The following is a 27,801-nucleotide window of genomic DNA, read 5'->3' on the forward strand; positions in this document are numbered from 1 at the left end:
TGCAGCACAGCACCATACCTTGAGCAGGCAGATGGGGATGGTCCTGCACTCCAGCACAGGCAGGTGGTGAGGCCAGGATGAGCATAAGTGCTGGTAAAGGAATTCAGTGTTGTGTTTTTCCCACCAGCCTTGCCTAACCAAAAAGAAGTTCTCTTATGGCTTCAGCTGTTTGGTCAATTGCAGAGGACTAACTTGCTAGGAAAGCCGTAGAGATGAAAATAAGATGAAATTTTAACGGTACGTGTTTTCTTTGATCAAAGTGTTATTTTCTTTCAATTAAGCCTGTTAATTGTGGCATGCAGGTGAGCCAAGGCACGTAGACAGAACCTATATCTTTTATTGGACTAACTGATGTCACTGCTAAAAGCTCATAGTTAAGGATTATGACGGGAACCCATACCTTGGTTTTGTTTAAATGACTGAAGGTGAATATATTAAAGGGGAGGAAGCATGTACTCATGTGGGAAACCTACACTCAGAAATAAGTATATTTAATTTTTACTACCTGGGAGAATTTAATTGCATGCTACTTTTGTAGAAAGTTCATTAAACCAACCTGTTGTATGGCTGCTGGATCAGCATACAGCTGTGCTCTGCTGAGGTCTTGCATTTCTTCCTGCTTACAAAGCTTTTCTAACAGTAACTTTTTGCCTTCTGTTACTGTGTGCACTCTCTCTGTTAATAGTTTTTGGAAATGGAGTATGGTATTTTCAGAAGCACTCTTCTTAAGTGGAACAGGTGACACCTCTGCAAACAAAATCAAGAGTGCACAAGTCAATGAACTGCTGACACCCAAGTGCAGCACGTGCTACATTTTCCTAATGCTGTCCTTTTGGCAGCTGTTGCCTGGTGTTGTGTAAGGGTAGAAATGAATCAGACCTTGTAAAAATCACTCACTTGAACTTCAGCTCTGCCTAGCTACTACCTTCTGCAAGAGAGTCTATTTAAATCACATTGGGTTAGTCCTTTTAGTGTAGCTTGTGAGCTCAGCAGCTTGAATTCAGAAATGTTGTGCTGTTTGGATCTGTTTTCATCTGTCAGTAGACAAGACCGCATTTTAGTGTTAAAAATAGGGGTAATTCACCTAAAACTAAGTTTGTCATCCCTCATTGTTTGACTTTTTGATTACCTGGGGCCTGACAATTCTGCCAGGAAGAAAAATAAGCTCCTGACTTTTCCTATACCACAGTGTATGCTGCTTAAGTCTATCCATACTGTCATTTTTCTTTCTTAGTGATTCTATACCATAAATTAACTTGGAAATACCTGCCTTAACCTTTTTTTTTTTTGTACAACATGTTAGACATTAAATATTACCTGCTGGACAATATATGTCTAAACATGTAATTTCTCTCATTTACTGGAGCAATAGCATGAGGAAACCACAACCATGACTGTCATACTGTCCCCATTTTCCTCTAAGCATCACAGGTAACTTATACAACTTCTTTTTAGATTATTTTTATCTTTTCCTTGCACTTGATTCTTACCAGTCAAATAACTATTTCCTGATATTTACCACATTTATACGAGGGATGAGGACTGAAATAAAGAAACTGCAGCTTTCATTAGGCTCACATTTTACCAGCACTCTTCTTTTGAAGGTTGTTGAAGAGAAGAGTGCTGGCTTGAAGCTTGGTTTTAAGTTCTAGGGTTTTTTTAAGCTGTTTGGGGTACTGGAAGCTAGAATCTGGCATCCAATTCAACAGCAGTGTATAGGTACTTTAAAAAGTCAGGGGCTCTTACCATCATTCCATGTTTTTCTCTTGATACTCAGGGATCCTGTGTTTGCTGCAACATCTCCCACTGAAATTTAGAAGAAAAAAGCAAAGTGACTTAAGTATTTTGCAGAGGTTTTTAAAGCAGTCAGTCACACACCAAAAAGCTTTACACTACAAGAGCAAATGCACTCAGACAAGCATTTTGGAACAATGCAAATCTTCCAAAAAGTTTGGTGCTGCCTTGGCACACAAAATCAGGGGGGAGACATTTGTCGGATGCTTCAAACAAATTAATAACTAAAGTTTTTCTTCTGAAAGGTTATTGTGTCTTACTGTCTCGTGTCAACATTCACAGCACAGATTACATGGTGCTTTTCCAGCATGCTAACATGTAAACCAGTCAGGTTGCCTCGGATGTTCTTGGTGTTGACAAATTCCATTAATGGAGAGCAGAAATGAGCAGTACTATCTTCAGTTTCTGGATTTGGAATAAAATATCTGTCTTAAGAATGTGATCAAGTACAAGAATGAGGCAGGTGAGAAGCAGTGGTGTCAACATATGGCTGTGTCACTGTCAGTCCAGCTAATGGCACCACCATATGGTTCCCTTGGACACTCCCTTAGAGCTCTGATTCATGACTGAGGACAGCTGGTATAAGGATGGCTCCAGTGGTTTCTGGCTAAGCTGTCTGCCCTCTACTGCAGAAATGGTTCAAAAGCTTAACCTTTTATGATATTGCAAATTACTATATGACATCTTGAGAAAAATCAGAATTAATTAGTTCTGGTTTACTATAACTCACTGAGCTCTAAGCTGTGGCGGTGAAGGTGTTTCTACAAGAACACCTGATCTGTCTGGAGGGGCAGGTGCTCTTGAGAGCTGGAGCAGTTGGCCAGACAGGAGAACCCTTAAAGCAGAGCTCTCTATCCATAAGACGTCTCCATGCTTGCTAGAGCACCTCTAAAACCTGCCACATTTTCTAGCACCATTTCACTCTATCTCACTTAAGCTTCCAAAAGCACTAAGATTCATCAAATAACATTGAACACGTGGAACCACAGAATTGCTCAAGATGGAAAAGACCTTCAAGATCATCAAGTCCAACCTTGTCCTAGCCCTGTTACCCTATTTCTGGTGACCTACCATAAAACCATGTGCCTAAGCACCACATCCAGATAATTTTTAAATACATTCAGGGATGGAGACTCAACTACCTCCCTGGGGAGCCTGTTCCAGTGCTTAAAAACCCTTTCTGTGACAAAGTTTCTCCTGATATCCAAACTAAATCTCTCCTGATACAACTTAAGGCCATTTCTCCTTGTCCTGTCATCTGTCACCAGTGAGAAGAGACCAGCCCAGCCCCACTCTCAATACAACCTGCTTTCAGGTATTTGTAAAGAGTGATAAGGTCTCAGCCTCTGTTTCCCCAGACTAAGCATCCCCAACACCCTCAGTCACTCCTCATAGGGGAGTCACTCCAAATCCTTCACCAGCTTTGTTGCCCTTGCTCCAACACCTCAATGTCTTTTTTGTACTGAGGTGCCCAATACTGAACACAGTACTCGAGGTGTGGCCTCACCAGTGCTGAGTACAGGGGCAGGATCACTGTCCCAATCCTGCTGGTCACACAGTTTCTGATACAAGCCAGAATGCCATTGGCCTTCTTGGCCACCTGGGCTCATTGCTGGCTCATATTCAGCCCACTGCCAATCAATACACCCAGGTCCTTTTCTGTCAGGCAGCTTTCCAGCCACTTTTCTCCAAGGCTGTAGCATTGCCTGGGGTTGTTGTGACCAAAATGCTGGACCCGACACTTGGCCTTACTGAATTTCATACAGTTGGTCTCAGCACCAACTTCAGGTGCTTTCACTTTTTGTTAATGTTCTCACTTTGAAACTCCTTCAAAGATTGTGCCGGTTTGCTGGGTATTGCCTATATGACCGTGCAAATACAGGTTCTTCAGTTATTTTCCCTCCCATTCCAGCCACCCATTTTACCCCTCCAGCATGGGTCAAAAACCAACTTTTACGTTTCATTTTAAGTGCTTTGTCTCAGTACTGAAATGTTTAGTACCTGATAGGAGACTTGAACTTTCACATCCCCAGCTTGAGGGACCCAGAGGCTGTCTTCTTAAGATGCAGTCAACTTCATCATAAAATCTCATTTTTCTCCTGGGATTGCCAAGGTGCTCATTTTCCTTCTGCAGTGCCCGGTATTCATACTTTAGGTTCTTGTACTTCGTGCGACACTGTTTCCAGTCTCTGTCTATACCACGTTTCATTAACCTTCTGGCAATTTCCTCAAATATTTCTTTATTTCTTGTGGCTCCTTCAAGCATTTGTTGTATCTTTTCATCTGACCATATGTTTATCAGAGCTCTGACTTCATTATCACTCCAGTGTTTTCCTGCTCCAGTATCATTAACTGTAATAACTTTAAAGTGATTTTGTGCTTCTTCCAAGGGCATGTGATTGTCTGAAAATATAAATAAAACAGCAATAGAGTATTGCTGAAAATACATACAATAACATGTAATTGTAGCTAATGATTTGGTAACAAGGATCAGTTAATGTTTATAATAATATCTCCTTATGAAAATCTTTTAACTTTACAATGCATGATTACATTTATTTTTAAAGTATGAAAAATATGTAGCAAGTTAATTCTCTTGTTTCTTCAAGGAATCTGAAATTTCACATTTTGCCAGTGTAAGTTTGTTGCAGTTGTTGTCAAAGACAGATGTATCCAAGTGCCATATGCAGAAAAGCAATCGACCTTTAAAGCAACAAAATGTCAGCATTGGTAAAAAAATGACTTTCCAGCATACTTTCAAATTAGAAAGGAGAGGCAAAGTATACAAGTGAAACTGGTACTGGGGATTTGATAGAAGAAAAAAATCTTACGTACATACTCAGAAGTAGGTAGATGCTGCTCATCAGATAATTACAGAATTCCTAGTTGAACCACAGTATTACTGCAAGTTTTGCTCACAACAGGAAATAGAGCTACGAAACTAATTTTTAAGTTTAGTGATAAAGCTATACTGGAGTGAAAAACAGAAAAGTTGAGCTGTGTTTACAGTAGAGATCTGATTGCTCCAGCTTTGGTACTGCAGCTACAATACAATTTTGTTTCAGAATAAATGCATGGAAATGAATACTCACCTGTTCCAACCATTCGTTTTCCTACTGGTGTACAAGACCGATCTTCTGAGGTAGTGCTTACAGAATCATCATCTATAGAAACACACAGTTTTAAATAAAATACATTTGGACTTAGACAAACAAATTACTAATATTAGTGTCATCCTCTGCAGGTAACGCCTATCTTGAATTTAAAATGTCATAACCCATTAGTCTAACCCATTAGTTATAACAAGTCCTCTTGTTATAATGTGTCTTATAACAAGACACATTCCTCCCTAAATTAAATTATTTATTGGCGTTTCTTGTTAAGCCCATCTCTTTCTGCCCCCACATTCCCCAAAAGGTTATGTGTAGATGCAATGCCATTAAAAGACTTGATTAAACAGGCAGGTGTATCTGGTTTGTATCTGACACGTACGTTGATTTGCACAACATGTTTGTACACAGTGATGAGCAGAGGTTTGCCTTCCCCTTTCTTTCATCAGCAGAGTGGGCAGAGCAGGCTCAGTGAGGCTTTGCTGCTTTGGGTAAAGACACACACACATCTGCAGCCCCACTCACACCTGACAGGGCTTGGGCTGCAGCTTTTCCTGACACAGCCTCATGCAGGCTCCCCCTCTGCTGTCATCAAATGGGCAGGGACTTGGGCCCTGGAAGACCACTGTCCTCTTCTGGAGTTTGGAAGCTGTGCACATGATTGGGATGTGATGAGGAGGAGCAGAAATCACAGGCAGCTGTTGGCAGACCTGCATGCAGATGGGGCTTTTCTCAGCTCTTTTTGTGTTTCCCTGGTACAGCTTAAAGAAACTGAAAAGAGATCTTTGCTCATTAGTCCTGTTTGTTTTCCTTTATTCAGGACTCCTTTTAACCACCAAAAGTGGTTCAGAATCCATTTTACTAAAATAGATTTTTTTCAAAGCTGGGCTTTGAGATGTGCCTTTCCCTGACTGCAGGAGGAAGGGAAGGTTTTGTGCAGGAGACTGCATACTTTTGTTTTCCCTTAGGAGATAGCCATGTTTATTTACTCATGTGTGAAGGGCTGGTCTCTGTTACAGAGCTTTTGTGGCAGAGATAATGTAAGTAGAAGAAAAACTGGAAACCAAACAATTCATTGATGCTTTTGTGGAAATCTTTAGTCTCAGATTAAGTTGCACTTTTTAATGTAGGGATAGCACTATCTGAATCCATTCCATGTGGATTACACGGAATTCATATTTACTTTATAACTTGCTTCCTCTTAAGTGATTTGGCAAATACTTGCTTTAATAAGCCACATGTATGAATAAACTATATACCTATGGAAATCTTAGAATCAGATCATAACTATTACTTAGCTCTTTGAAAATTCTTGCATCTGGCTTTAAAACTTGCAGCTATTAGAAATACAATCTTGGGCCAAAATGGAGCAGTAGGTTTACTCCTGAGCTCTTGAGTGATTTTTTTTTTTTTTTAAACTATTACAAAAACCAACCAACCAACCAAAACCCAAACAAAACTATGACTTTAATTTAGATGCTTATTCTCTCAGCCATGCTGGGTCTCTAATATTTTTCTGCCTTTGATGGTAGCACTGGTTTACTGCTGACTTGCGTGATTATTCTCCTGAGTTGGATATTATGTGACAGGAACAGGGAATTCGTGTGTATAAGGCAGTCAGTTGACTTGCATGACATTTTATTTTAGTCAATGTGAATGATCTCTTCTCTTTGCATAAGTCTGACCTTACTATTTCTCTGAACTTTCAGGGACACAGCTTTACTGTATCCACAATGCAACCTGTGTTTCTGTGTGTCATTGCTGTGATGGCATTGCTCTGATGTTGTCCTCAGTGTCATACTCCTTTCAGGTGTCTTTCATAATGAAGATCAGCCTATGCAAAGTTGTAAAAGCTGTTCAAGATAGGGTGTCTCAACACCCAAACTCCAGATGACATAGTTGCTTAGCAGGAAGCTCTTGTCTGGATTACAGAAATACTGATGTACACAATAGAAATGGTGGAAACTGGTAGTGTAAAGGGACAAAGAATTGTTCACGGAACTATAATAATAGATTTTTTTAGTCTTTTCATTAACTTCTGGGTGTAAACAGAAGTACCATAAAGTACATTTTGATCCAGGATGTCAGGTCAGTAGATTCAACATCATTGTCATTTCCTTTGATGCCTTTTTTCATGATCTTCCATGGTTTCCATGCTCATTTGTTCCAGAAGATTAATATCCCTGCTGTATTCTAATGTTACATGTTAATGGTTTTATTAAAACAAATCTTTTTCTGAATACTTGTCGTTGAATGTAGGATTTCATCTTTACTTGTAAAATAATTCAGAATTATGGCAATTGTTTGATAGTAAATAGTCTGAAATTAAATGCACTGTCATGAAGCAGCAGAGACAAGGCATAAAATGTTCAGTGTTTCTGAGACAGCTGTTTAGTTCTGCAGTTCATCTTCCCTAGCAATTGTGTATGAAAAGCAACAGTATTTGTGTCTCAGTCAAATGCAGTCTTATATCTGGCATAATAGTTCATACATTGTCTGGGAAAATAAGATATTGTTGTTAATTGGGGGACAGAGAAATTAGTGTCTATGCATTTTTGCCCTATGAAATCAAAACAAGAAATACATTTTATCATAACCTAGAAGTAGAACAAGAATAATGTTCAGGAATAACATACGAAATCTGCACACTGTAGTAAAGTAGAATGTGCTGTTATACCCATCTAGACACAGTTTTGACCCACCTATGTCAATTGTCTCCTTCTTTATTTGTGTAGCTTCCAGAGCTGCTGGGGTGGAGTTGGCAAAGTCCCCCTCATCTTCAATGATTTCTGTGAAAATAAAATTTACAGAGTTCTTATTAATTAACCAGGTCTTCATTTAAGTTTTGAGGATCACTAACTTCAGAACCCCATTAATGATAACTGTTTTTAAGAAATTTCATCTCTTAATACATTAAAGCTGCAGTTTCTCAGCAGCAGTGGGCTTAAGAGCAGTCTATACACTTATTTATAAAGAACAGCTGCATTAGTAAGCTTACAGATTAAATATGCAGTCTCCTAAGTTATTTAAACCTGGATCACAACTGTAGAATGTTTTGCTGATAGTGATTGTATGACATGTAGTAATTGGTGAGCCTCTATGCAGATTTCATAATGGATGATTCAATCCTTACTGAAATTACAGAAAGTCACCCAGAGGAACTGAATTAGCCCCAAAAGGTGCAAGGGTCCTTTCCCTGACATTGCATCAGGGTGCTGTGCTTGGGTTGATCTGCAAGGCTGCACATGACTCCTCAGGGCCTGTCCTCAGAGCATCCCCCCTGCTGCAACTTGCCAGGGGCTTTGCATCACACAGCTGAGCTCTGGGCAGGGTGACAGAGGTGTCCCTGGGTCCCCTCCACGGGGAGGCAATCTCGGCTCCTCTGCCATTGGCCCTCCGGTGTTTAAGGGAGAACTCCACCCCTCTGCCCTGGGACAGACGGAGGGATGGACAGACGGATGATGCAAGTGGTCGTTGTTCCGATCCTTTCCAGGTGAGGACACTGCTGGACAGAGTTTAAATGGTGAAGGCCACACTGTGGATCGATGACAGCAGTTTCTGGCTCCCAGCCTGTTCTCAGTCCATTCAAGAATATTGCCTCTAACATTAAGCAATAAAGCATAATCTAGAGCCATTTTATTAAAAATTACCCCCCAAATCAATAAGGCCTTGTTTACATCAGATGTTCTTTACAGTGTGACCAGCATCATGTGCCTTTTTTTTTTTTTTCTTGATGAGCCAAGAATGTGGGTAGGGAACCTGGCTGTATTCCTAAACCACTGTTCAGAGTTTTTGGAGGGAGGGCACGAGGAGAGCAAGACTGAGCCAGACAGAACAAACCGTCAACAGTTTCTGGCATGGATAAAATGCAGTGGCTCCATCTGCATTGTTTAGTGAAGCTATAGATGGTTGCCAGAAAATGTGCTTAATCTCTGTGTTGCACTGCTCCCAAGGCCACCAGAGCAATGCTGTGCAAGTCTTTCCTTTTGCCCACTCAATCTGATACAAGCTCTGTTCTCTTTGGGCAGTTTGTCACTATCGCTATTAATCCTGTTTTCTGGCTCATGAGGCAAGATTAGTAACTTGTCTCCTAATCCTTGCTATCATGTGTGTCTTGTATACTATAAAAGGGGGAGTGGGGAATGTCAAAGCTAAGGAAAATCTTACAGCATGTGGCCTGTGTTTACTCTCCAGCAGCTTGCAAGGTTGCTGCAGTCTCTGTCATGCAGACCTGTGAGACTTGATACAGATCTGGATGCACACTTAAGAGTTTGTCTCTGCAGTCTGAGTGTGTCTTGGGCTAAGCCAGTGAGGAATCAAGAACTCAGACACTTCCATGAAATGCTACTTCACACCAGTCTGTACATTTTAAATTCCAAGCATGCAGCAGTAGGTGTTCAAAAGAAGCCAACAATAAGTGCCTGACTATGTATCGATCTAAGATTTTTACTTTAAAGAACCAAATTTTAGATAGTCCTTTACTTAGGAACGTATCTTGGCAATTTCATTACTTACTCCACATTTGTCATAAGAGGGACATATACTGAAGTGTGCAGGGCACCAAAAAAACCTAAGAAAAATGTTGACAAGAAAAGTAATTTGTTTGAAACAAAATACTTGCTGGAGATACTTCAGAACATCAGGCTACTGAAGTTCCTTAGAATCTACTTTTTATCTCCACTGTTGTTAGCCATGGCGCTTTAGATTTCATCAAACACCTACATTTTGTGATTGCAGTGAAAAGTCTGACACGTGTGGAATCTATATATACATGGAATTTAAACTGACTGACTACTGACTGTGCAAACTGAATTAGTTTGCTTTTCTGAAAAGATTTCTGGAATGCACTGTCCTTAAAAGTTATTCCATTAAATAGAAAGCGTCATTCAAAATTACTAAATAAGGGCTTATTTCCATCTTGATTTAATATAGGTATCCTATACCAGAGAAGAGAAAACTTTAGTGACCCTAGCCTTTACAAGGCTGAGTTTGCTAAAAACATGATGGGTTTTGTGATTTCCATGATGCAGTGGGTTTGGTGATGCCCTTGCACCCTCTGCTGGCCATTCTGCTTGGAAAGCTGCTTCAGGGCAGGGCTGCCACAGAAATTTCAGTAAACTTTTACCAGTCTCTAGAAGAATGTGTAAGGATTTATTGATGTCTATATCTTTTCCTTCTCTGGTGAGCATTTGAGCAAATACATGCTGGTAGAGGAGAAAAACAATACCATGAACCATCAAGTAGCTGGGTATTTTCCTGAAACCGGTGCATTTGTCTTTCAATGTACTGGAGCATGGCAAACCTGACTGGAGAGGTTATGAAGATGGGCAATGGTGATGATGCAACTGTGGTGAATAGCTCAGATCTACTTGAAAGATGGTGAGAAGCAGCCTCACTTCTGAGGGAGCTTGTGCACCTCTGTGCATTTACAAAGCTGCAGGTGCCAGAAAGCAGATGTCTGCCCAGGCTAGCTGGAGTTTAGCTAGGCAAACATGTCTATTACTCTGACTGCAGAATACATTAACTCCATATTAGTGGAGATTAGTGAGATAACCTGATACAAGGTAAACAGAATGTCTACATTTTTATTTATGTAAAATTATTTTTATATGTCTTTCTTTCAAATGCACATGAGTATATATATATTAATTATAATTACATGCTTACAGAGAAACAGTTTTCAACAAAAGTTCTGTTGAATATGGAGTAGTCCTTAAGAAGTCATATCCTAGAGGCTATTGGTTGTCAAATATCCACTGATATCAAAGAACCAATGTAATATGTTATGCCTGACTGCCTTTTCCACTACTTATGAGCAAGTCAAGTTCTGAACACAGAGCACTTAAGGCATGCACCACAATTAAAGAATAAAGGGTCTCCATGATAATGTAGTGTAAAGAGCGTACATAATCTCTCTGCCTTACATAATAACTATATTACCATTAAAACTAATATTAAAGCCTAGTTGCTTTTTTGCCACCTGTGATAAAATGATTTGAGTCTGTATTATTCATTTGAGAATGAGAGAAATCATTTTGGAAACTGAAACTGCATCTATTTGTGATGGGGTACATTGCTTTAGCCTTTTTTTTTTTCCTCAAAGGAGTTTGAACAGTAAACTTTCGAGTGGATAGGCTGACCCACAGACATTTCTGAAATATCTTCCCCCACATAATCAGATTGCAAATACAGTCACCCAGAAACATATATGTTAAAATACATATATTTCACAAGGGAAATGGTAACCAAGGTAAATTATAGATGTCTAACACCTAACACTTATCCTAAAAAGGAATGTTAAAAATATTAAAAATGAGTTCTCAAAACTTTACCTACTAGACTGTTTTTAACAAGTTTAGCAGAACGCTGTAAATGTGCACGTGTGCATCTATTTATGGAAAGTATGATTATAACTATGACAATTTTTTACTTAATTTTTTTTTCAGGCCTCTGGATTTTCAGACCATCATTACAGTGTGGGCTTATTTTAGAAGTCTACCTTAACTTACTGAATTTAGAGATTTATATAAAATAGCACACTTCACAGTTTACCTGAGTCAGCAACTTTCTTTATATCTGCAACCCGTAGGTCTTCTGACATATTACTAACAGAGTCCTCTTCACCTGTGTCTCCAGGCATTTCTGCATAAATAATGCTATGTTAATTAGGACACTGCATTTGTATACTACATAAGAACAGCTGTGCTGTGTCAAATAAAAAAAGATCTGTCTGACCTAGGATGCTCCTTATGCCAGCAGGCAGTAGTAGGTGCATTAGCAAAGAGCTTAGAAACCATAACTGAAGAGTGAACATTTCCCCCAAATGCTCTCATAGTTTTCATCCAGAGACTGTTATGTTTTTCTTTACTTCTTTGATCACTTGACTAACTTCTGGTCTTATATTTGGTCACTCTGATATCACCCCCTCTTGTAGGATTCTTACTATGTAACAAAGAGTTCTATGTTAAATTCTGTTCTTAAACATTAAACCTATTTCTGGTTGTACATATCAAGAACAAATGTTTTCACTCTTGGGTAGTGTAGGTTCATCAGTCCACTCTCTAATTCTGCAATAATCCACCCATTACCAAATCATTTGTGAATAACCACATAAAAATAAAAGCAAGCTGTGCCACCATTCTCAGTGCTATTCTTTTTGCTCTTTTCAAAACAACTGTTTTGTAGTCTTGCTGTAAAGGCCAGTAAAATAGGGCCACTAGAGACCATAAGGAAAGACAGTTTAAATGTTAATTTCTTAACAAACGTCTAAAATTGCAGACTTCTTTTATTCAGTGTATTCACTTTTCCAGTAACAAAGTCTGACCATCTCATCCTTTTTTTTGGTTTTTGGAGTTTTTTTAGCTCAGCTGGAAATAGTCACTCCTGTGTCATGATTTTGACTTGAATAATCTCTTTTATCACTTTATCTTATCCTATGTCATCTTTTTTTTTTTTTTCCGATGTTTTTCAGTTCTATTAAAAAGAAAGAAACAATCTGAAAGATTGAAAAAATAAAGCAAATCTAGATAGTTGCCTTTTTTCTTTTTTTTTTTTTTTTTTTTTTTTTTCTATTAATGTCCCTATAGTGCTGGAAAACTAAACATTTTAAATTATATAGAGGTATGAAGTACTTACCTATGGTGTCCTTTTCTGACTTTGCTTCTGTCCATTCTGGAGGCCTCTCACTTTCATCATTATCTGATTTACTTGCTTGTTCCATGGTGCTGTGACCCAGAATTGCATCCAGTTCATTAAAAAATTTCATACTTTTACTTGTACTCCCTGAGTCTTGGGCACTTTTTATACTCTTGTATTCATGTTTCAGATTTTTATATTTTGTCCTGCACTGCTTCCAGTCCCTGTCAATTCCAAACTTTTGAAGTCTAGCAGCGACCTGCTCAAATATTCTTTTATTTCTCACTGTCCCCTCCAGTTGTTGCTGGATATTTTTGTCTGACCATATGCGTATCAAAGCTCTGACTTCATTAACAGTCCAGTGTTTTCCACCTTCATTTGCTACTGTTGGAATAAAAGCCGGTGTTTTGGAAGCCTCTATTGCTGACGCTGGGTTACCTGCATCGTGTGGGTAGGGAAGAGACACAGATACACGTTACCTGCATTGGGTGCCAGGGGTGAGGAGAGTACAGAGAATGAGAATGAAATATGTGGTGTCATCATGGCTTGTCTCCCCAGGGAAAGATGGAGCAGAGGTGACATTAAAGTCAAGCTATTGTTTATTAATTTATCAGCAATTTTGATAGCTTTGACAGAATTTTTGCCTTCTCTTGAAAGTTGGTATTAATATAGCTCATGTATATATCACTAGTCTGAAAGGAACATTTCTTTTTTCTGTTCCCTAATATACTGAACTTTTACTTATCAGACTTATGAGAGTGAACTATTTTGTTGGTCAGTCATTAGGAGGAGCTGTTTGGAAAATACGAAGTTCTGTATCAGCACAGTAATAGATTACTGGGCCAGGAGGCACTGACACGAGGATCAAGATTTAATTTTTTCCATTCACGTCATACTTTTGGTTTTATACACATGGAGAGCTTTATACTGGGTAGGGACGTGAAAAATCTGGTCCTAAACTCCTAACAAAGCTTCTTTTTGTAGGGAGCTGAGGAACAGAGACTTTTACCTTAAGTCACAAAAGAATATTTGTGTGATAATGAACCCAGTTCTCATAGTACAGAACTTCCCTCTTTCTTAGGTCAATCAAAATATTTAAATTGTTTGCATTTTTTTAGTAAAAATTAAAGTTTGATTTATCTTAATGTGCAGAACTAATACATTTTTTTACTTCCTCGATTCTTCATCTTTTAATCTTGAGAGTAAAGGGTGCCATGCAATTACTTAAAACACTGAAATATGATACCTTGCAGTTTTTTATGTTTCTTTGTTTCTAATTATGAATTTGCTCTAAGACTTAATTTTGATGATCAAATTACTTTGGAAAATGGTTTCTCATGAATTTTCTAAATGCTTGGAAAAATAACTGTTTTTTTTAAGAAAAAGCACCATAATTCCAGTGCTACATCAGAAAGAACAGACACTGAAGTGCACAGTACCTGACAGCTTTTTGCAATCATACTAAAGTGATAAATGCCTTTGCAAGTGTCTTATTCTAAAAGGGCAGGGCAGGTTACAGGGGTTGGAATACTTTATAGTCACTGAGCTTTGTGTGATGGCAAAAATATATGACCTTTTCTTGTACTTACAGCTTCAGTGGAGCATACTGGTGTATAATAATGTGTCTGGGGACAAACTTGTCCTAGATAGAAGCATTCTTTGCTGGTCTCCACATTTCATTCTAGTTGTGAAAGAACTGTACTAATATACCAATTTTTTCCCCATTAATCCTGTGTTAATCAGACTTCTAGAGCAGCAAGCTCATTGATAATGTTGTTGAGGAGGGTAATTTTCGGGAATTATGGGAAAACATCATTTATGTTTTCTTCATTTCTTCCAGAGAGAGTGAAAGAAAATGCTTGTTTACAGGTGAATTTAACTGTAGGGATTTCCACAGTTGGCAGCTGCCAGCACTGGATAGTTTCAATGTAGTCTCTGTTCAGTGTTTTCAGGAATATTCCAGCTATCTGTATTTCCAGAGTGGTTCATTCTTCACTACCAGAGAGTGTCACAGAAACCAGAAAAAGAACAGGGGAAGAGCAAGAATGCGGAAGGTGCTCCCTGCACTTCCCAGCCAAAGCCACAGAGTATGAGCAGTCTGGGAGAGAAAAGGTTTCTTTAGTTCTTGTGCAGACCAGTATTTCTCAATAGGAGGTTATTTTGCAACTGAACTCACTTTTTAGTTGTGGATATTAGTTCAAATGAGTTCTAGTGACTTGGTGCATTGCTTATTCATTCTGATGTATGCAGAGTGGAAAACTAGCTTTTTTTTTTTTGTTCTTTATTCTTGTTAAAAAACATCAGATTCAAAATATCTTGCCCACAAGCACCACATTCAAATCAAGCTGTTATGGGCACTGTGAAAATTTTTCTTATGACTCAAATTTATTTGAATCATAGAATCACAGAACAATAGAATACTAGGGGTTGGAAGGGACCTCTGGAGATGATCTAGTCCAACCTTCTGCCAAAGCAGGATCACCTAGGGCAGGCCACACAGGACACACCCAGGGAGGCTTTGGAAGTCTCCAGAGGAGACTCCACAACATCTCTGAGCAGCCTGTTCCAGTGCATCCTCACAGTGGAGAGGTTTCTCCTCATTTTGAGGTGGAACTTCCTATGTTCTAATTTAAACCCATTATTCCTTTTCCTATTACTGGGCCCCACTTGAAAGAGATTGGCCTCATCCTTTTGACACACACCCCTCAGATATTCATAGACATTAATAAGATCTCCTCTCAGCTTTCTTTTCTCAAGGCTAAACAGCCCCAGTTCTCTCAGTCTTTCTCCACAGGAAGATGTTCAAGCACTTTCATCATTCTCATACCTCTCTGTTGGACTCTCCAGTAGATCCCTGTCTCTCTTGAACTGGGGAGCCCAAAACTGGATACAGTATTCCAGGTGTGGTCTCACCAGGTAAGAGTAGAGGGGAAGAAGAACCTCCCTACATCTGCTGGACACACTCTTCCTGAGGCACCCAAGGATACCACTGGCCCTCTTGGCCACAAGGGCACATTGCTGACCCAGGGAGAATTTACTGTCCACTAGGACTCCCATGGATCTTTCTCCATGAAGCTGCTTTCAGCACTATTTGTTAAAAAAATTGTTGAGACAGGATATATGTTATTTTATAATCTAAGAGATATGTTTGTACCGGATTTAATTTTTTTCGAAGCTTCCTCAAAATGAGAAATTTGCTGAAATGAAACCAAAATATGACACAAGTTAGATAAAAAGGGCTCAGCATTTTTTCTTTCAGTGGTGTCCAAGACAGTGCCTGAAATCTAAACACTAAGAGAGACACTTGGAAAGACATTTTAGTGTCAGTACATAATTAAGAGCCCATGCAATTGAGTTTATTTTGTTGACTTTTTAGAAAGCTGCTTTCTCAAATTTGAAGATTTTTTTAGCAGGCCAAAAGAATTTGCTTGACAAGAGCACTGAGTAACATGATCATATTCCTGTAAAATTTGATTCAGATACCTGCTGCAAGAAAGGTCTTGTTCATATATCTGTGGATATAATTTAATGTGAGATTCTTGCATCTTCCTTATATTTTTGTTATGGTAGGCAAGAGGGGAATAATATCTTAACATTAAGGATGTGGGCTTAACTGGGGCCTTGTTTTTTCCCTGAATACAGCATCTTGGAGATTCTATAGTGAAAGTGGATGTAGCTGTACTGGGATGTACACATTCGTAATACCAAAAAATGGAAAGAGCATCAGAAAAAGCATAGGAAATTCAGGACAGTGCTGAGGCAAGGAATCATCTTATTGGCTGCCTAATTCTGTCATGAATGTGTTCAGGTTTCTCCATTCCCTTTAGCACCCATTGAAGGGGCTTGCACCTAGGATCTTCTTCCTCTTTGTGGCTTGAGAGGTTTGTGCCTTTGCTCTGTAATGACTTTCTGGAGCAAAACTACTGTAAGAGGAAGGTTTCCAGATGAGGTGATGTATGGTTGGTTGAACTGCAGCATTGCTGACTACCCCTTACTTGGAGAGAGGATACAGTTGTTTGGAAAACCATTGGAAATCTGGATTGCTCAGTGGGACAGGTCTCACCTCTGCAAATCTCCCCTGGCTCAGACCATTCACTCTTGCTGCTTTAAGCAGAAATTACATGAGTAAGAAAAAAAATCTGCAAGTTGACATGAGTACCACAGACTAGCATTTAACAGAATTAATGTGGTTAATATGATTAAGCCATAGCATGGGGTGTGTTTTGAATGTGAACAATGGTGACCATGCAGGTGTTACACCACATAACAGTGGTCAGTATCTAGTGATGCATGAGACTGTTGAGTGATAAATCTGGGAAGGATTTGTGGCAAGCATGTGGCCATTTTAAAGGTGTGTTGAGCAGAAACAGAATGATGGCATATTCAAGCTATCAGAAAGTGTTCTGACAGTCATGATATTTTTTAGTTTTTGATCTCTGAGCCATCATACTATACCTAGTTGAACTGATCTGACATGGGACATAAAAAGAAGTGGATCTCCTGAAGCATCCTCATCATCTTCTAAAGAAACTGATATTTCACCTGGGAAGGAAAGAGGTTTTTGATGAAAAATAAGTATGGACTAAATGAGCTTAAACTAGTTTAAGTGAAGATGTCCATACACAATGAGAAGATTATTAACTTTGTAATTTCCACACTTCATTTATATTAAATTTATAATTCATTTGGCCTGTCCTCATAAAGGGGTATGAGCTATAGAAGGTAAATCAAATTATTTTATATCTTCCGTATGAAGCCTATTTGAAATATATTTCAAAATCCTTGTAGAAACAAACTTGATTCTAGGAACCAGTATGATTTTTTGACTCAGTATTTGGGGTAAATAACACATTAAAGTATAGTTTTAAAGCAGATAATGAAAATTAAGAGACATACAAATAAAAATGGACTTTGTATATGGATTCAGATAACTACAAATCCATTTATGTAAAAAATCATACAAAAATAACTTTAAAATCCAAAAATATTAAAAGAAGATTATGAAGAAAACATGAATGTTCTGCAGAGAGTACTGGATATCGATATAATTCATAAATGACATAGGAGAAGAGGAAAAGTATTGTGACCAGAGAACAGACCTACTTGTAGCTGACAGGTTCCTTCTGGCTTTTCACCCTGTAGCATTCCTACATTTGTTTAAAAAGCAGGATTTTAGCAATTGCCATGCGAGTCTGGGAAGCAGCAGACCTAAGGTTCTGAATGAGCTTTATTTTCACAGAGGACAGACTTTTTAAGTTGTTCCATGGTATGACGGGGTATTCGAGGTACCAAGCTAGACAGAAGGTTTGAAATGCTGGTTCACTGTGCGGGGAATGAGCTGCTTGCTGTCAGGTCCATCCCGGCCGGGCGGGCAGGTGGGAGCTGAGCTGCCCATCCAGAGGTGCCGGGGCCGCCCCTCGCCTGCAACAGTGACGGGCGCGGCCGGGATGCATCCCGGTATCCCTGACGTGGGTGAAACTGAAAACATCCTAAATCCTCCTGCCTTTCAGCAAGGGCTCAGAATGACTCATTGGTGCGGCGGCCTGATCCCTGGCTGCTCCCAGCTGGCCGCCGGCATTCCCTGCCAGGAGCTGCGGCCGCGCTCCCGGAGCTCCCGGGCTCAGGTGTGCCCAGGCCCCCGCCCTGCCTGCGGATGGGATGCGGGGGGGGAGAGGGGGAGCGGAGAGATGCTGGGCTGGAAGGCTGCTGAGGGTGCCTGGGGGACTGGGAAGAGCAGGTTTCTTTGCATTGGTGTAGTAAAAACAGCTTCGTTATTTTAAATAAATAAGAACAGTCACCACGAAAAGATGTTCGAATATTTGATGGGGGGGACGGTGAGGAAGCATCTGATAAGCACAAAAATGTTAATAAGAGTATTGCACACTCATTAAAAAAAAAAAAAAAGTATATAAAATACCTGTTAATAGCATGTTTAGTGTTAAAATCCAGACATGAAAAAAAAACCCTATGTATGAGTGGCTTTTTCAAGTTGGCATTTCTGCCAGGTCTTCTTGCCTTTCCAGTAGTTTAGTTTTGTGCTTATTATATTTTTTATTATTATTTTATGCACTGCTTTATGCATCTTTATGCATTCCTGATGCTTTCCTACTCAGACTTGATAATTTTTCTGCATTTGCTGTGGTAGGGTGAAGGTCAAGAATAGTAACCAGTACATTAATATTTAAACACAGAGAAATATGAATAAAGAGTGCAAGTAAATAATTTACTTGATTTATTAATACTTGACTTAGCTTGAAACAATCAAAAAGGTTTAGCAAAATAGAGAGGTCATACATATGAACTCTAATGAAATATATAATTTTTTATAGTGCACCATCACTCTACATGGATTTTCTTGGTTGTTGTTTACTGGGATAATACACAGACTAAATTTTAAGAGAAGTCAGCCTGTTGGCTTTTATCTTCTTTAGTTATTTTTTAATCTAAAACTCTGTGTTTGCCTCTGAAAAACACGTATTTTAGGAGGACAACAAGAACATCTCTGCTTTGCACTTTTTTACATGTTTTTGGCAAGAAAGTGTCATTTTTCCACAAACAAGCTGGGAATTGGTGTTCTATGTCGCTGTCAAGTTTGTCTTGGGACACCTCTCTTAGATTTGATTGTGATTTTTTTATTAATTTCTTCAATTACATTTTAAAAATAAATTTAGTTTTCCCAGATATGAAGAAAAAAAAAAAACAGTGAAACACTGCATAAATAAAGTCAGTCCCATAAAAGTAATCTTGTTTTCCTTCCTCCCCCTGCCCAGCAGCCTCCCAGTATTTGAGATAATCTGGCAAATGAAACAGGGAAGGGAAGGGACTTTTAACAAGGGGGTGTAGCAAAAGGTCAAGGGGTAATGGCTTTAAACTGGAAGAGACATTAGGAAGAAATTCTTTGCTGTGAGGCTGGTGAGACAGGAACAGGCTGCCCAGGGAAGTTGTGGATGCCTCATCCCTGGAAGCGTTCAAGGCCAAGTTGGATGGGGCTGTGAGCAACCTGGTCTGGTGGGAAGCACCTCTACCCATGCAGGGGGGTTGGAGCTGTATGAACTTTAAGGTCCCTTCCAACCCAAGCCATTCTGATTCTATGATACATGCTTTGTAGCTTTACATTAAGGATAGGTATGAATATTTAGACTGAGGCTAAGCAGAATGGTGAAAATACAGCCATTTCTTTGGGAACTTGCCTTGTCCCTTGTCATGCTTGTGAAGCAAACCAAATCAGGGTAGCTAATAAGTGCTTCAGATGAGATGTGTATGGTGAACAGTATTATTTGGCACAAGGTTCAGTTTGCTGATAGCATTTTGTTCTTGCTACCCGACTCACAAGCCTAAACCTCCTCGGTTCCTCTAGATCTATCCAAATGATACCAAGGCAGCCCCTTCCTCCCAGGTTTGCTGCTGGGGGACATTGCCTTTCCTTTTGTGGGAACGACCCTGATACCCTCTGATCTGCCCGCACAAAAGAACTTGTGAGCATCGGCTGCAGAGCCACAGATGCCATCTTAGCCTTACAAGTGCCCTTCAAAGCACTTATCTGGGCAGCCACTGAGCAGACACTGCAGCTCCAGTTGCAGGAGGAAAAGGACTGGGCCTCTGGTACCGGCGGTCCTCCCTGGCATGACTTGTTAAAGGAAAAAAGTTGATGTTCCCACAGCTGTTCTCTCTTACCCTTGTTATGGATGCATGAATTCTGCATAGCTGCAGGACACATTTCTATCTTGGCTTCTTGTCTTTGTGGCTGAATGATGGTTGATGTGGGAATCTTTGCATTTAAATTCTTACCATTAGTGTTGCATTATTACAGTTAGTTGCATTTAATTTGTTTATCCATCAAACTTCTTAAAGGAGTTAACGAAATGCGTGTGCGTTTAAGAGATATATTTAATTATATCACCTTTAAAATCAGACTTTCCTAACGTCTCAAAATGCGTATCTCGCCCTGGAGTAATTTTTTTTTTAATTATAGTTTGGGATCCACAACTGAAAATAATCTTTTCTGATTTAAACTTGCCAGACATCTAAAGTGGATGAAAATTGCGATTAATAATACAAATTAAATAAAAAACCAGAGGGTAATCTAAGGGCAGATCCTCAGATGAAGGACACCGTCTTAGTTGCATGCAATACTCCGAAGTGTAATAGCTCATATTAGCCAAAGATTTGGCCCTCAGCTCTGCAAGTTTATAAATAAAAATGCATTGCAATTGCACAGTACAGAGAGCACATGTTAAAACATTATAAAATTGCTATTTTAATTTCAAGTGAGTAATAGAAGCTTTCTGCTAGTGCTGACAAATTAAGGTCAAGCTTTTCATTAAGGTAAACAATGTCAAGAAAAAGAGTAATTCCTTTTCCTCAGACCAGTAAAACTGCATTGTAGAGGGAGATGTTGAAGGAAGAGAAGAAGGGTAAGCTAGATGTCCAGCTCCTTTCTGTGCCTTTGGCAATGTCCCCTGATACTAATGTGGAGTTTTTGTTTTCTTAAAAAAAGATTCACAACCTTAATGATGGGAAATTGCCACCTACTGTGGGAACAAATGGCTAAGCTTAGCATTTCTCTTTTTAGCCATCTTATTTTGGTACTTATAACTATTATTGGGGCTTATGCTTCAGTGACATTTAGGATGTGACAAGGAGATTCGGGTAATGTCAAATAGCAGATTGACCCTAATGAAATGATAAGCACAGCTTAAATGCCAATGTGGAGAGGGCTGAATAAAACAAGAGATGCAAATAATTTGGTAAAAACCCTTTCAGTGTAAAAGCAGTTGTACACATTTGTTTTGCCTTAAAATGGTCTCATAAAGATGATTTTTACCTTTCTCACCATATTACAGAATTTAATGAGAAGTTATTAAACATCTCTTTTTCTCAAATGCATAAGTTGCTTACAAAATAATTAAATTTACCATTAGTCATCAAACCTACATTTTCAGCTACAGAGAAATAAGAATATAAATCCTGAATTTCACTTGTATCACAAATTACATTATTTTTTAAATCATGGCAATCCCAACCTACTTCCGTCTTTCCTTAAGTTTACATCTGAATCGCAGCTCTACAAAACCTGCTTCCAAAGTACTGCAAACGAACGTCAAAAGGAAGGAAAAGAGCTTCTCTTAATTTAACGTTTTGACCCAGCACAGGAGCCTCGACACCAGGGAGTACTCACCGAGGCTGCCCTACAAGCCCTTGGCATAATTTTGCTAGAATTACACTGTATTTACAGACTTCGACACTGGTGGGTGCTAACATTTTATTCCCCTGTGCGAGGAGTGCATCAAGTCAGTTCTAACAGCTGTTGGGGCTGCGCAGCCTCCGCTTCGGCTCCAGCAAACTCAGGCTTCGGTTTTGTCCCCTTTGGTTTTTAAGCAAAGAGAGGAAAATAGAAGCAAAAACAGTTTTTTACCTTGCGTGCTGTCTGTTGTGGGGCTTGTGTTCAGCTGCGTCTCAGTCTCAGAACACCTGCCGTTTTCTTCTCCTGCTAATTGTGTGACGGGTTCATATCGCAATATGGCATCCAGATCATGGAAAAACTTCATGGATTTAGTGACATCCCCAGAGTTGTGGGCATATTTAACCGTTCTGTATTCATACTTCAGATTTTTATACTTTGCACGGCACTGTTTCCAATCCCTGCAAACTCCTAGCTCCTGCAACCTTTTAGCAATGTAGATAAATATTCCTTTATTCCTCAGGGTGCCATGGAGTTGCTTTCTGATATTTTTTTCTGACCAGACGCTTAACAAGGCTTTAACCTCCTCCTCAGTCCAATGCTTCCCTGCTCCACTCTCCATGTTGAAAGTGACCTGGAAATGATTCACTATTTCTGGCCAAGATTTGGTTTCCTAGGAAACCAGACGGCTGGTTGTCAGTAAGCTCCGCCGAGATGAAAGGATCTAGTTTTACTGGCTCAAGCTGCCTGAGGGGAGTAACTTGAGAAACTGCCAAATAAGCAAGCTGGGTGTTAGTGGCAGGCGGATAAAGACGGGAGGGAGCGGGGCAGGGAGGGGGGGGGAATGCTTTAACCCTTCGGGGGAGAAGGGGCTTCGGAACGGGCGCTCTGGTGAAGGAGAGAGGGAAAAAAAGAGAGGCAAACTGTCTTGTTCCTTAAAAATCCCAGCACCCCCCAAAAAATACCCCCACCTCCTGGTCTTGCTGGCTGTGTGCTGAGGGGCGGTGGGGCAGCTCCTGTCGCCCCTGGGGCAATTGCTGGGAACGGTGGGGCTGAGCCTGCCAAATGAGTTGGAAGTTTGAGATAGTTGAGACAGGAGTAAAGTGGATAGGATCATCCTGTTTTACGTTTCCTTCTCTGTACTAATGGTTTTGAACTGATGGTCACGCAGACACATTTTTAACTCTTAATATATTCGTTGGCTGTTAGTGACGTTGTAGTAAAACACTTGCATACTTAAAAATCCAGCTAGATTGGTAAAATGATATAAGCTTTGAAGGAATGAAATTGAGCTTCCTATTCTTTCATTAGTGATACACGAAGGTTATAGTTATAATCCAATGACTTGTCAAGGGCCTTTTCTTCAGGATGTTTGCTTCCCTCTTTCTCGCTATTGATTTTGTTGATATTTAAAGGGGCTGTGTCAGTATTTAAACAGAAATTGCCTCTTCATATTAACATTCGAAATAGAACTTGCTGAATGCAGTCTATAAAGCCTTAAGTTTTACCACCAGTGTTCATGTTTATAGATGGGATATCTTCCTTAATTAAAATAAACATGTTTAACAGTGTCCTTATCTCTGATTTTTCTCGTGAAGATTTGTGTCAATAACAGGGTGAATTCGCTCAGATGTGTGTGAAGTTTGTTTTGATTTGTTTTCTGTAAGCAAATATTCTTTTAAATTTTGCTTTACATTCCACTGTGACTAGTGACCAATAAACGGATTTTAAGAACTGGAGAAAACTTCTAAGGAGCATGGCCAGTTGTAAATTAACATCCATTCTGCAGATATTATTTGTGCCCAATTTTATTGCTACTTATACTAAATAATTTCAGTGAGTTTGGTTGAATTAAACCAGTCTAATGCACAAACAGCATTTTTCTAATATTCAAAAAATATTCTGTGTTCGCTTTAAAAAAAAAAAAACAAAAAAACCCCAAACATCTTTGCTTTTGAGTTATTACGATATACAAGTGGACTGGGAGCTTAGTAGTCCACCAAAGTTCTTATGAGTGTAACAGGTATGGTGGGTATATGGCAGCAGTTTTGTTAGGGGTAACACGTGGACTTATTCAGGGAAACCTTTTAAAGGAAGATCGAGCAGCCTGCATTGTAAATCACACACAAAAAAAATCCAGCCGGCAAAACAGACCTATTGACCTTTTCAATGGATAAGGAGTGAATTCTAAACCCAGGGCAGTAGTGCAGGGCTCTGCCTGCTGCTGGCCAGGCACTGCCAGGGAAGCTGCCCCTTTGCTTGGCTTCTGTCGGGGGGAGCAGGCTGGGGAAAAATGTGATTTCAGCTGATACAGCACTTCTGCATAACACACCACAGCTGCCAGCCCGAGGCTGATCTGCTCTAAAAGAAGTATTCCCATTTGCACTGACACTGTACACCAGACTTGTTGATGCCCGAAATTGGGTTTATGCATGCACAGGCTTTCATCAGAGCGTCCATACAGCTTTTAGAGGCATACATGCTAACTCAACTGCTCAAGTTAAAGAATGCCAAAACTTCTTCAGAAGTGACCCCTCGAAGAGACAATGTATTCTCTTAGGCAGAAACCTGAGTTTCTTAACACCCCTCCCCAACCCGAAGCAGAAATAGAGCTACAGAGCCTACTACCAGAGCCGAGGCTATCACTGCAAAGTGGCTTTTCAGATTAAGCATCTGCTGTTACATTATGCCCACACTGAAATAGGACTGCAGTAAGAGCCTGAGCCAGTACTTATTAGTGGAAAGATTCCCACTGAATTCAGTGGGCTTAGGCACAAACCTTATGTGACTGTTTTGAAATAAAGAATAACATGGGCAAGAAAACAGTTTTGATTACAAGCTTGTAAAATAAAACAAGCTTAAATTGAAATTTCACATTGTAAAGAGGAGATGAAAAAACATCAGTCCATTTTATGTTAAAGCATTTATGTTATGCAAAGTGTTTTGGTGCTTCATATTAATTATATTTTGTCCATAGGGGCCAGGAGAGTGCTGGAATTGTGACAAGTGATGGAGAGTCATCCCAGACGTTTAAAGTGCACAAGGTAAAACGTAAATCAGTGTTTTGTAGATGCATAACTGAGATGCACGAGAGTTTGTTTCACTTAGGAAATGCAACAATTAGAGGTAAATTAGCATGTTTTGATGGATTGTTTTGGTTTTGTGAGTTATAGCATTTAATTCAGTTATTTGTGCAATTTCTGTCTTAAGTGCATGTTTAAAACAAATATGCCAGCGTTATCCTGCTGTGCTATTAATGCACATGGTGGCAGACACACGTAAGTATACAGATCAGGCAACTGATGTCCTAAAAACTACTTACCAAAGTCACCCTGCATCTAAGGTGTTAACTCTGGAGCACCACTGCAACTTGAGATCAAGAGAAAAGAAATACAAGTTAGAAGCAATGCGCAAGCAAACCCGTGACTAATTCTTACTTTAGTGAGACTCAAGGAAGTGGCAGATATTTTACCCATAGGTAAAAATAAATAAAATAAGATTGAATGGTGGCCTATAAAGGTCATGCAGTCTTTCTCCAGCTGAGAGAACTGCAGGAAATGTTAAAAGATATAAAATGGCCATAGCTTCAAAAGTAGTGTGCCAGGAGAATACCTGCATGCTCTGGGGATATTTTTGCTCATTCTGTATTGAATGGTGAGCAGTGATCAGGGAAAAAAAAAATCATCTACCTATTATGTCCTGGAAGAGCAAACAATAAAGATCAGGAAGGAAGGAAATAAGGAAAAGCGGGAAATAAAACTACATAAGCAAAATAAGCATGGGGCAATTTTTCATGTGTGTTCTCTGACTGAAAACAGTTTGGCTTTATGTTCAGAGGTCTCTGAGGAAGATGAATTAAGCTTTTAGAATGACTCCAAGACTAAGAACTGCTTTGCTGCAGCAGTCTGTGTATCTACATCTACTCCTGGCTGCTCAGTGCCTAATGCGAAGTCTTGTCTCATCAAGCACCGTGTTTGTCACCTTTTCAGGCATTTCCCCCCTCTGAGCTGTTACTTACTGCCTGACTCTCTCTCTCTCTCTCACACACACACAAGCTTTTAAATAAAAAAACCTCAACGTCAGCACCCTGTTATCTGTTGTTCATTCCTGCTCCTGCTTGGGTTTCAGCTTTCCTTATGGTTTACAGGAATTCCAGCTTCCTTTTAAAATGGGCTGCTGTCTATATCCTGTAGTAAAAAGGGCTTCTCTGAATAAACGTCCAGAAGGTGATATAAGAATTTGTGGTGTTTCCATGTTACTGAGCTGCAATACTCACCTGTCATGCTAAGAACTATCTCATCATACCAGCTTTGATATTTTAGAAGTTGCAAAGCATGTGATGGTCCCTTTTATTCTTGAAAATTGTCTCTCATCTGCAGCACTTTTAAAATCTGCAATAACTACAGTGTCATAAAGTGCTTGTGGAGTAAAATTTATATGACTTTAGTCCTGGAAGTGGTGCTACTGTATCAAACATTTGGGTTTGTTACACTGGTGAAAATATATTTAGGACTCTGACTTGTAAACTAGTCCATAAAAATGTCAGTAGCTAAGGTACTACTGAGCAGCTAAGATGCTACTGAGATTCATTTGTCCTTTAAACCCCTGTTGACTCTTCATTGCAAGACAACACAATAGGAAAGGTTTCTGCTTCTTAGTCCATCCATTTACTTTTGTCAACAGTTTAAGGAAATACGTATTGTAGTGTGAGCTGGAACACCTAAGGCATGGGTATGTGTTCCTTTCTGATTTTTGCCAGCCTTTGACCCCAGTCTAATAGCCCTCAATAAAGGATATTAATCTTTTGTTGTAAACTCCCAGAAAGACTCCTCCAGATTTGTCTGTCAGCACCTTTCAGGTAGCTTTGTATAACAAAGCATTACAGTAGTAGCTCTATTAGCTCAGAATGTGGAAAACCTTAAATCTCTTGATGAGACATAGCCATGCCAATAAGAGAAAGACTTTGATTGTTTCACACTTGGATATGCAAAAGAATATATCAAAGTAGTTCATCAGACCATTATCAAGTTTTGGCATGTACGAAACCTTATATAATAAATAAATGAGATTGTCTTCATTGGGAACTTTTTATTCTGGTGTAATTTGAATTCACCATCCCACGCCAGCACAATCTAAATCAGAGGAATATTTCAAGCTGCAATTAAAAGATTATGTACTTGTGTAACCAAATCTGTTTGAAAACAACATTGCTTGTTGAAACTATTGCAATGTTTAACGAGCTGTATCCATTAATACTGGGCCTGTCAACTTCTAGATCTCCTGTTAGGATAAAGTTGGCCTAAGTAAAATAAGAGTGCATGGCTGCATTTCTGTTCACATGAGGCACATGATGGAGACTCTAAACCACCTTTATGTTATCTGAGAGAAAACAGATCATAATTGAACTGGCATAAACTTTGCAGAATGACTAAAGCAAACTTAGACGAGTTGGACAGTTTTATGCAGTAACTTTTTAATCTAAGTATCCTACGATCACATGTGCAACCACAGCCTCTTGCTAGTCTGACACAATAGCAGTTTGGCCAATTTCTTTCATTCCTGTCCCATCCCACTCTCTCCTACCTACAGTGCAGATTATGGACCATTCACAGCTTCAGTCCTCTCCCTCTGAAGGTCTTAGAGGAGTGTTACCATGGGGCATATCGTGTATATCACATTGACATGAATGGAAGTGGAACCAAGGATGTAAATATTTTCCACAGGCAGTGGCAGAAGCAGTGATTTGTAGGAAGGCCTGGAATCCAGTCTTAATTCCCATCTCTGTGCAGTTTTTTTCAGACTATTCTTCCTGCTAAATTGTCTCAGCACAGTGCCTGTTGTCTAACTAAAATATTTTGATGCATTTCTGCTTTAGATAGAAGGCAACCTGGATATTTGAAAGGTTTAAGTAAACAGTAAAGCAATGTGAAAAAATGCTTTGCCTCTGACATCCGTGGGAATGACAGTGGAATCTAATAAACATTATCATGGACTTTGTATAAAAGCAAATCCAATGTAACGCTAACTTGTAAAAGTTTTTTTCTGTAGATAAAATTCCCTTCCCATAACTTTTTGCTTCTT

The 27,801-nt window shown here is 39.4% G+C and overlaps 2 protein-coding genes across 4 annotated transcripts in view; one reads left to right on the forward strand and one right to left on the reverse strand.

Annotated features, from left to right (window-relative positions):
* Positions 1-27,801, forward strand: part of PPAT (phosphoribosyl pyrophosphate amidotransferase) — a 47,099-nt gene that overhangs the window by 8,755 nt on the left and 10,543 nt on the right. The window contains exon 2 of the mRNA XM_071743481.1: positions 24,698-24,764. Within this exon, the coding sequence (XP_071599582.1) occupies positions 24,698-24,764 (67 nt within the window). The remainder of the gene's footprint in view (positions 1-24,697; positions 24,765-27,801) is intronic.
* LOC139795999 (zinc finger and SCAN domain-containing protein 20-like) lies at positions 320-22,417 on the reverse strand. Of its 3 annotated transcripts, XM_071743482.1 has the most exons (9): positions 21,955-22,417; positions 16,995-17,081; positions 12,540-12,977; positions 11,457-11,546; positions 7,607-7,693; positions 4,887-4,958; positions 3,796-4,197; positions 1,747-1,806; positions 320-747 (listed from the first exon to the last, which is right to left on the reverse strand). In XM_071743482.1, the coding sequence occupies exons 1-9, from the start codon at positions 22,340-22,342 to the stop codon at positions 527-529; spliced, it is 1,845 nt and encodes a 614-aa protein (XP_071599583.1). In that variant the 5' UTR covers positions 22,343-22,417; the 3' UTR covers positions 320-526. The 3 variants fall into 3 exon arrangements, with proteins under 3 accessions (XP_071599583.1, XP_071599585.1, XP_071599586.1); XM_071743484.1 differs by lacking the exon at positions 16,995-17,081; XM_071743485.1 differs by lacking the exon at positions 11,457-11,546.

Source organism: Heliangelus exortis, chromosome 4 (assembly GCF_036169615.1).
Source record: "Heliangelus exortis chromosome 4, bHelExo1.hap1, whole genome shotgun sequence".
Taxonomy (NCBI): Eukaryota; Metazoa; Chordata; class Aves; order Apodiformes; family Trochilidae; genus Heliangelus; species Heliangelus exortis.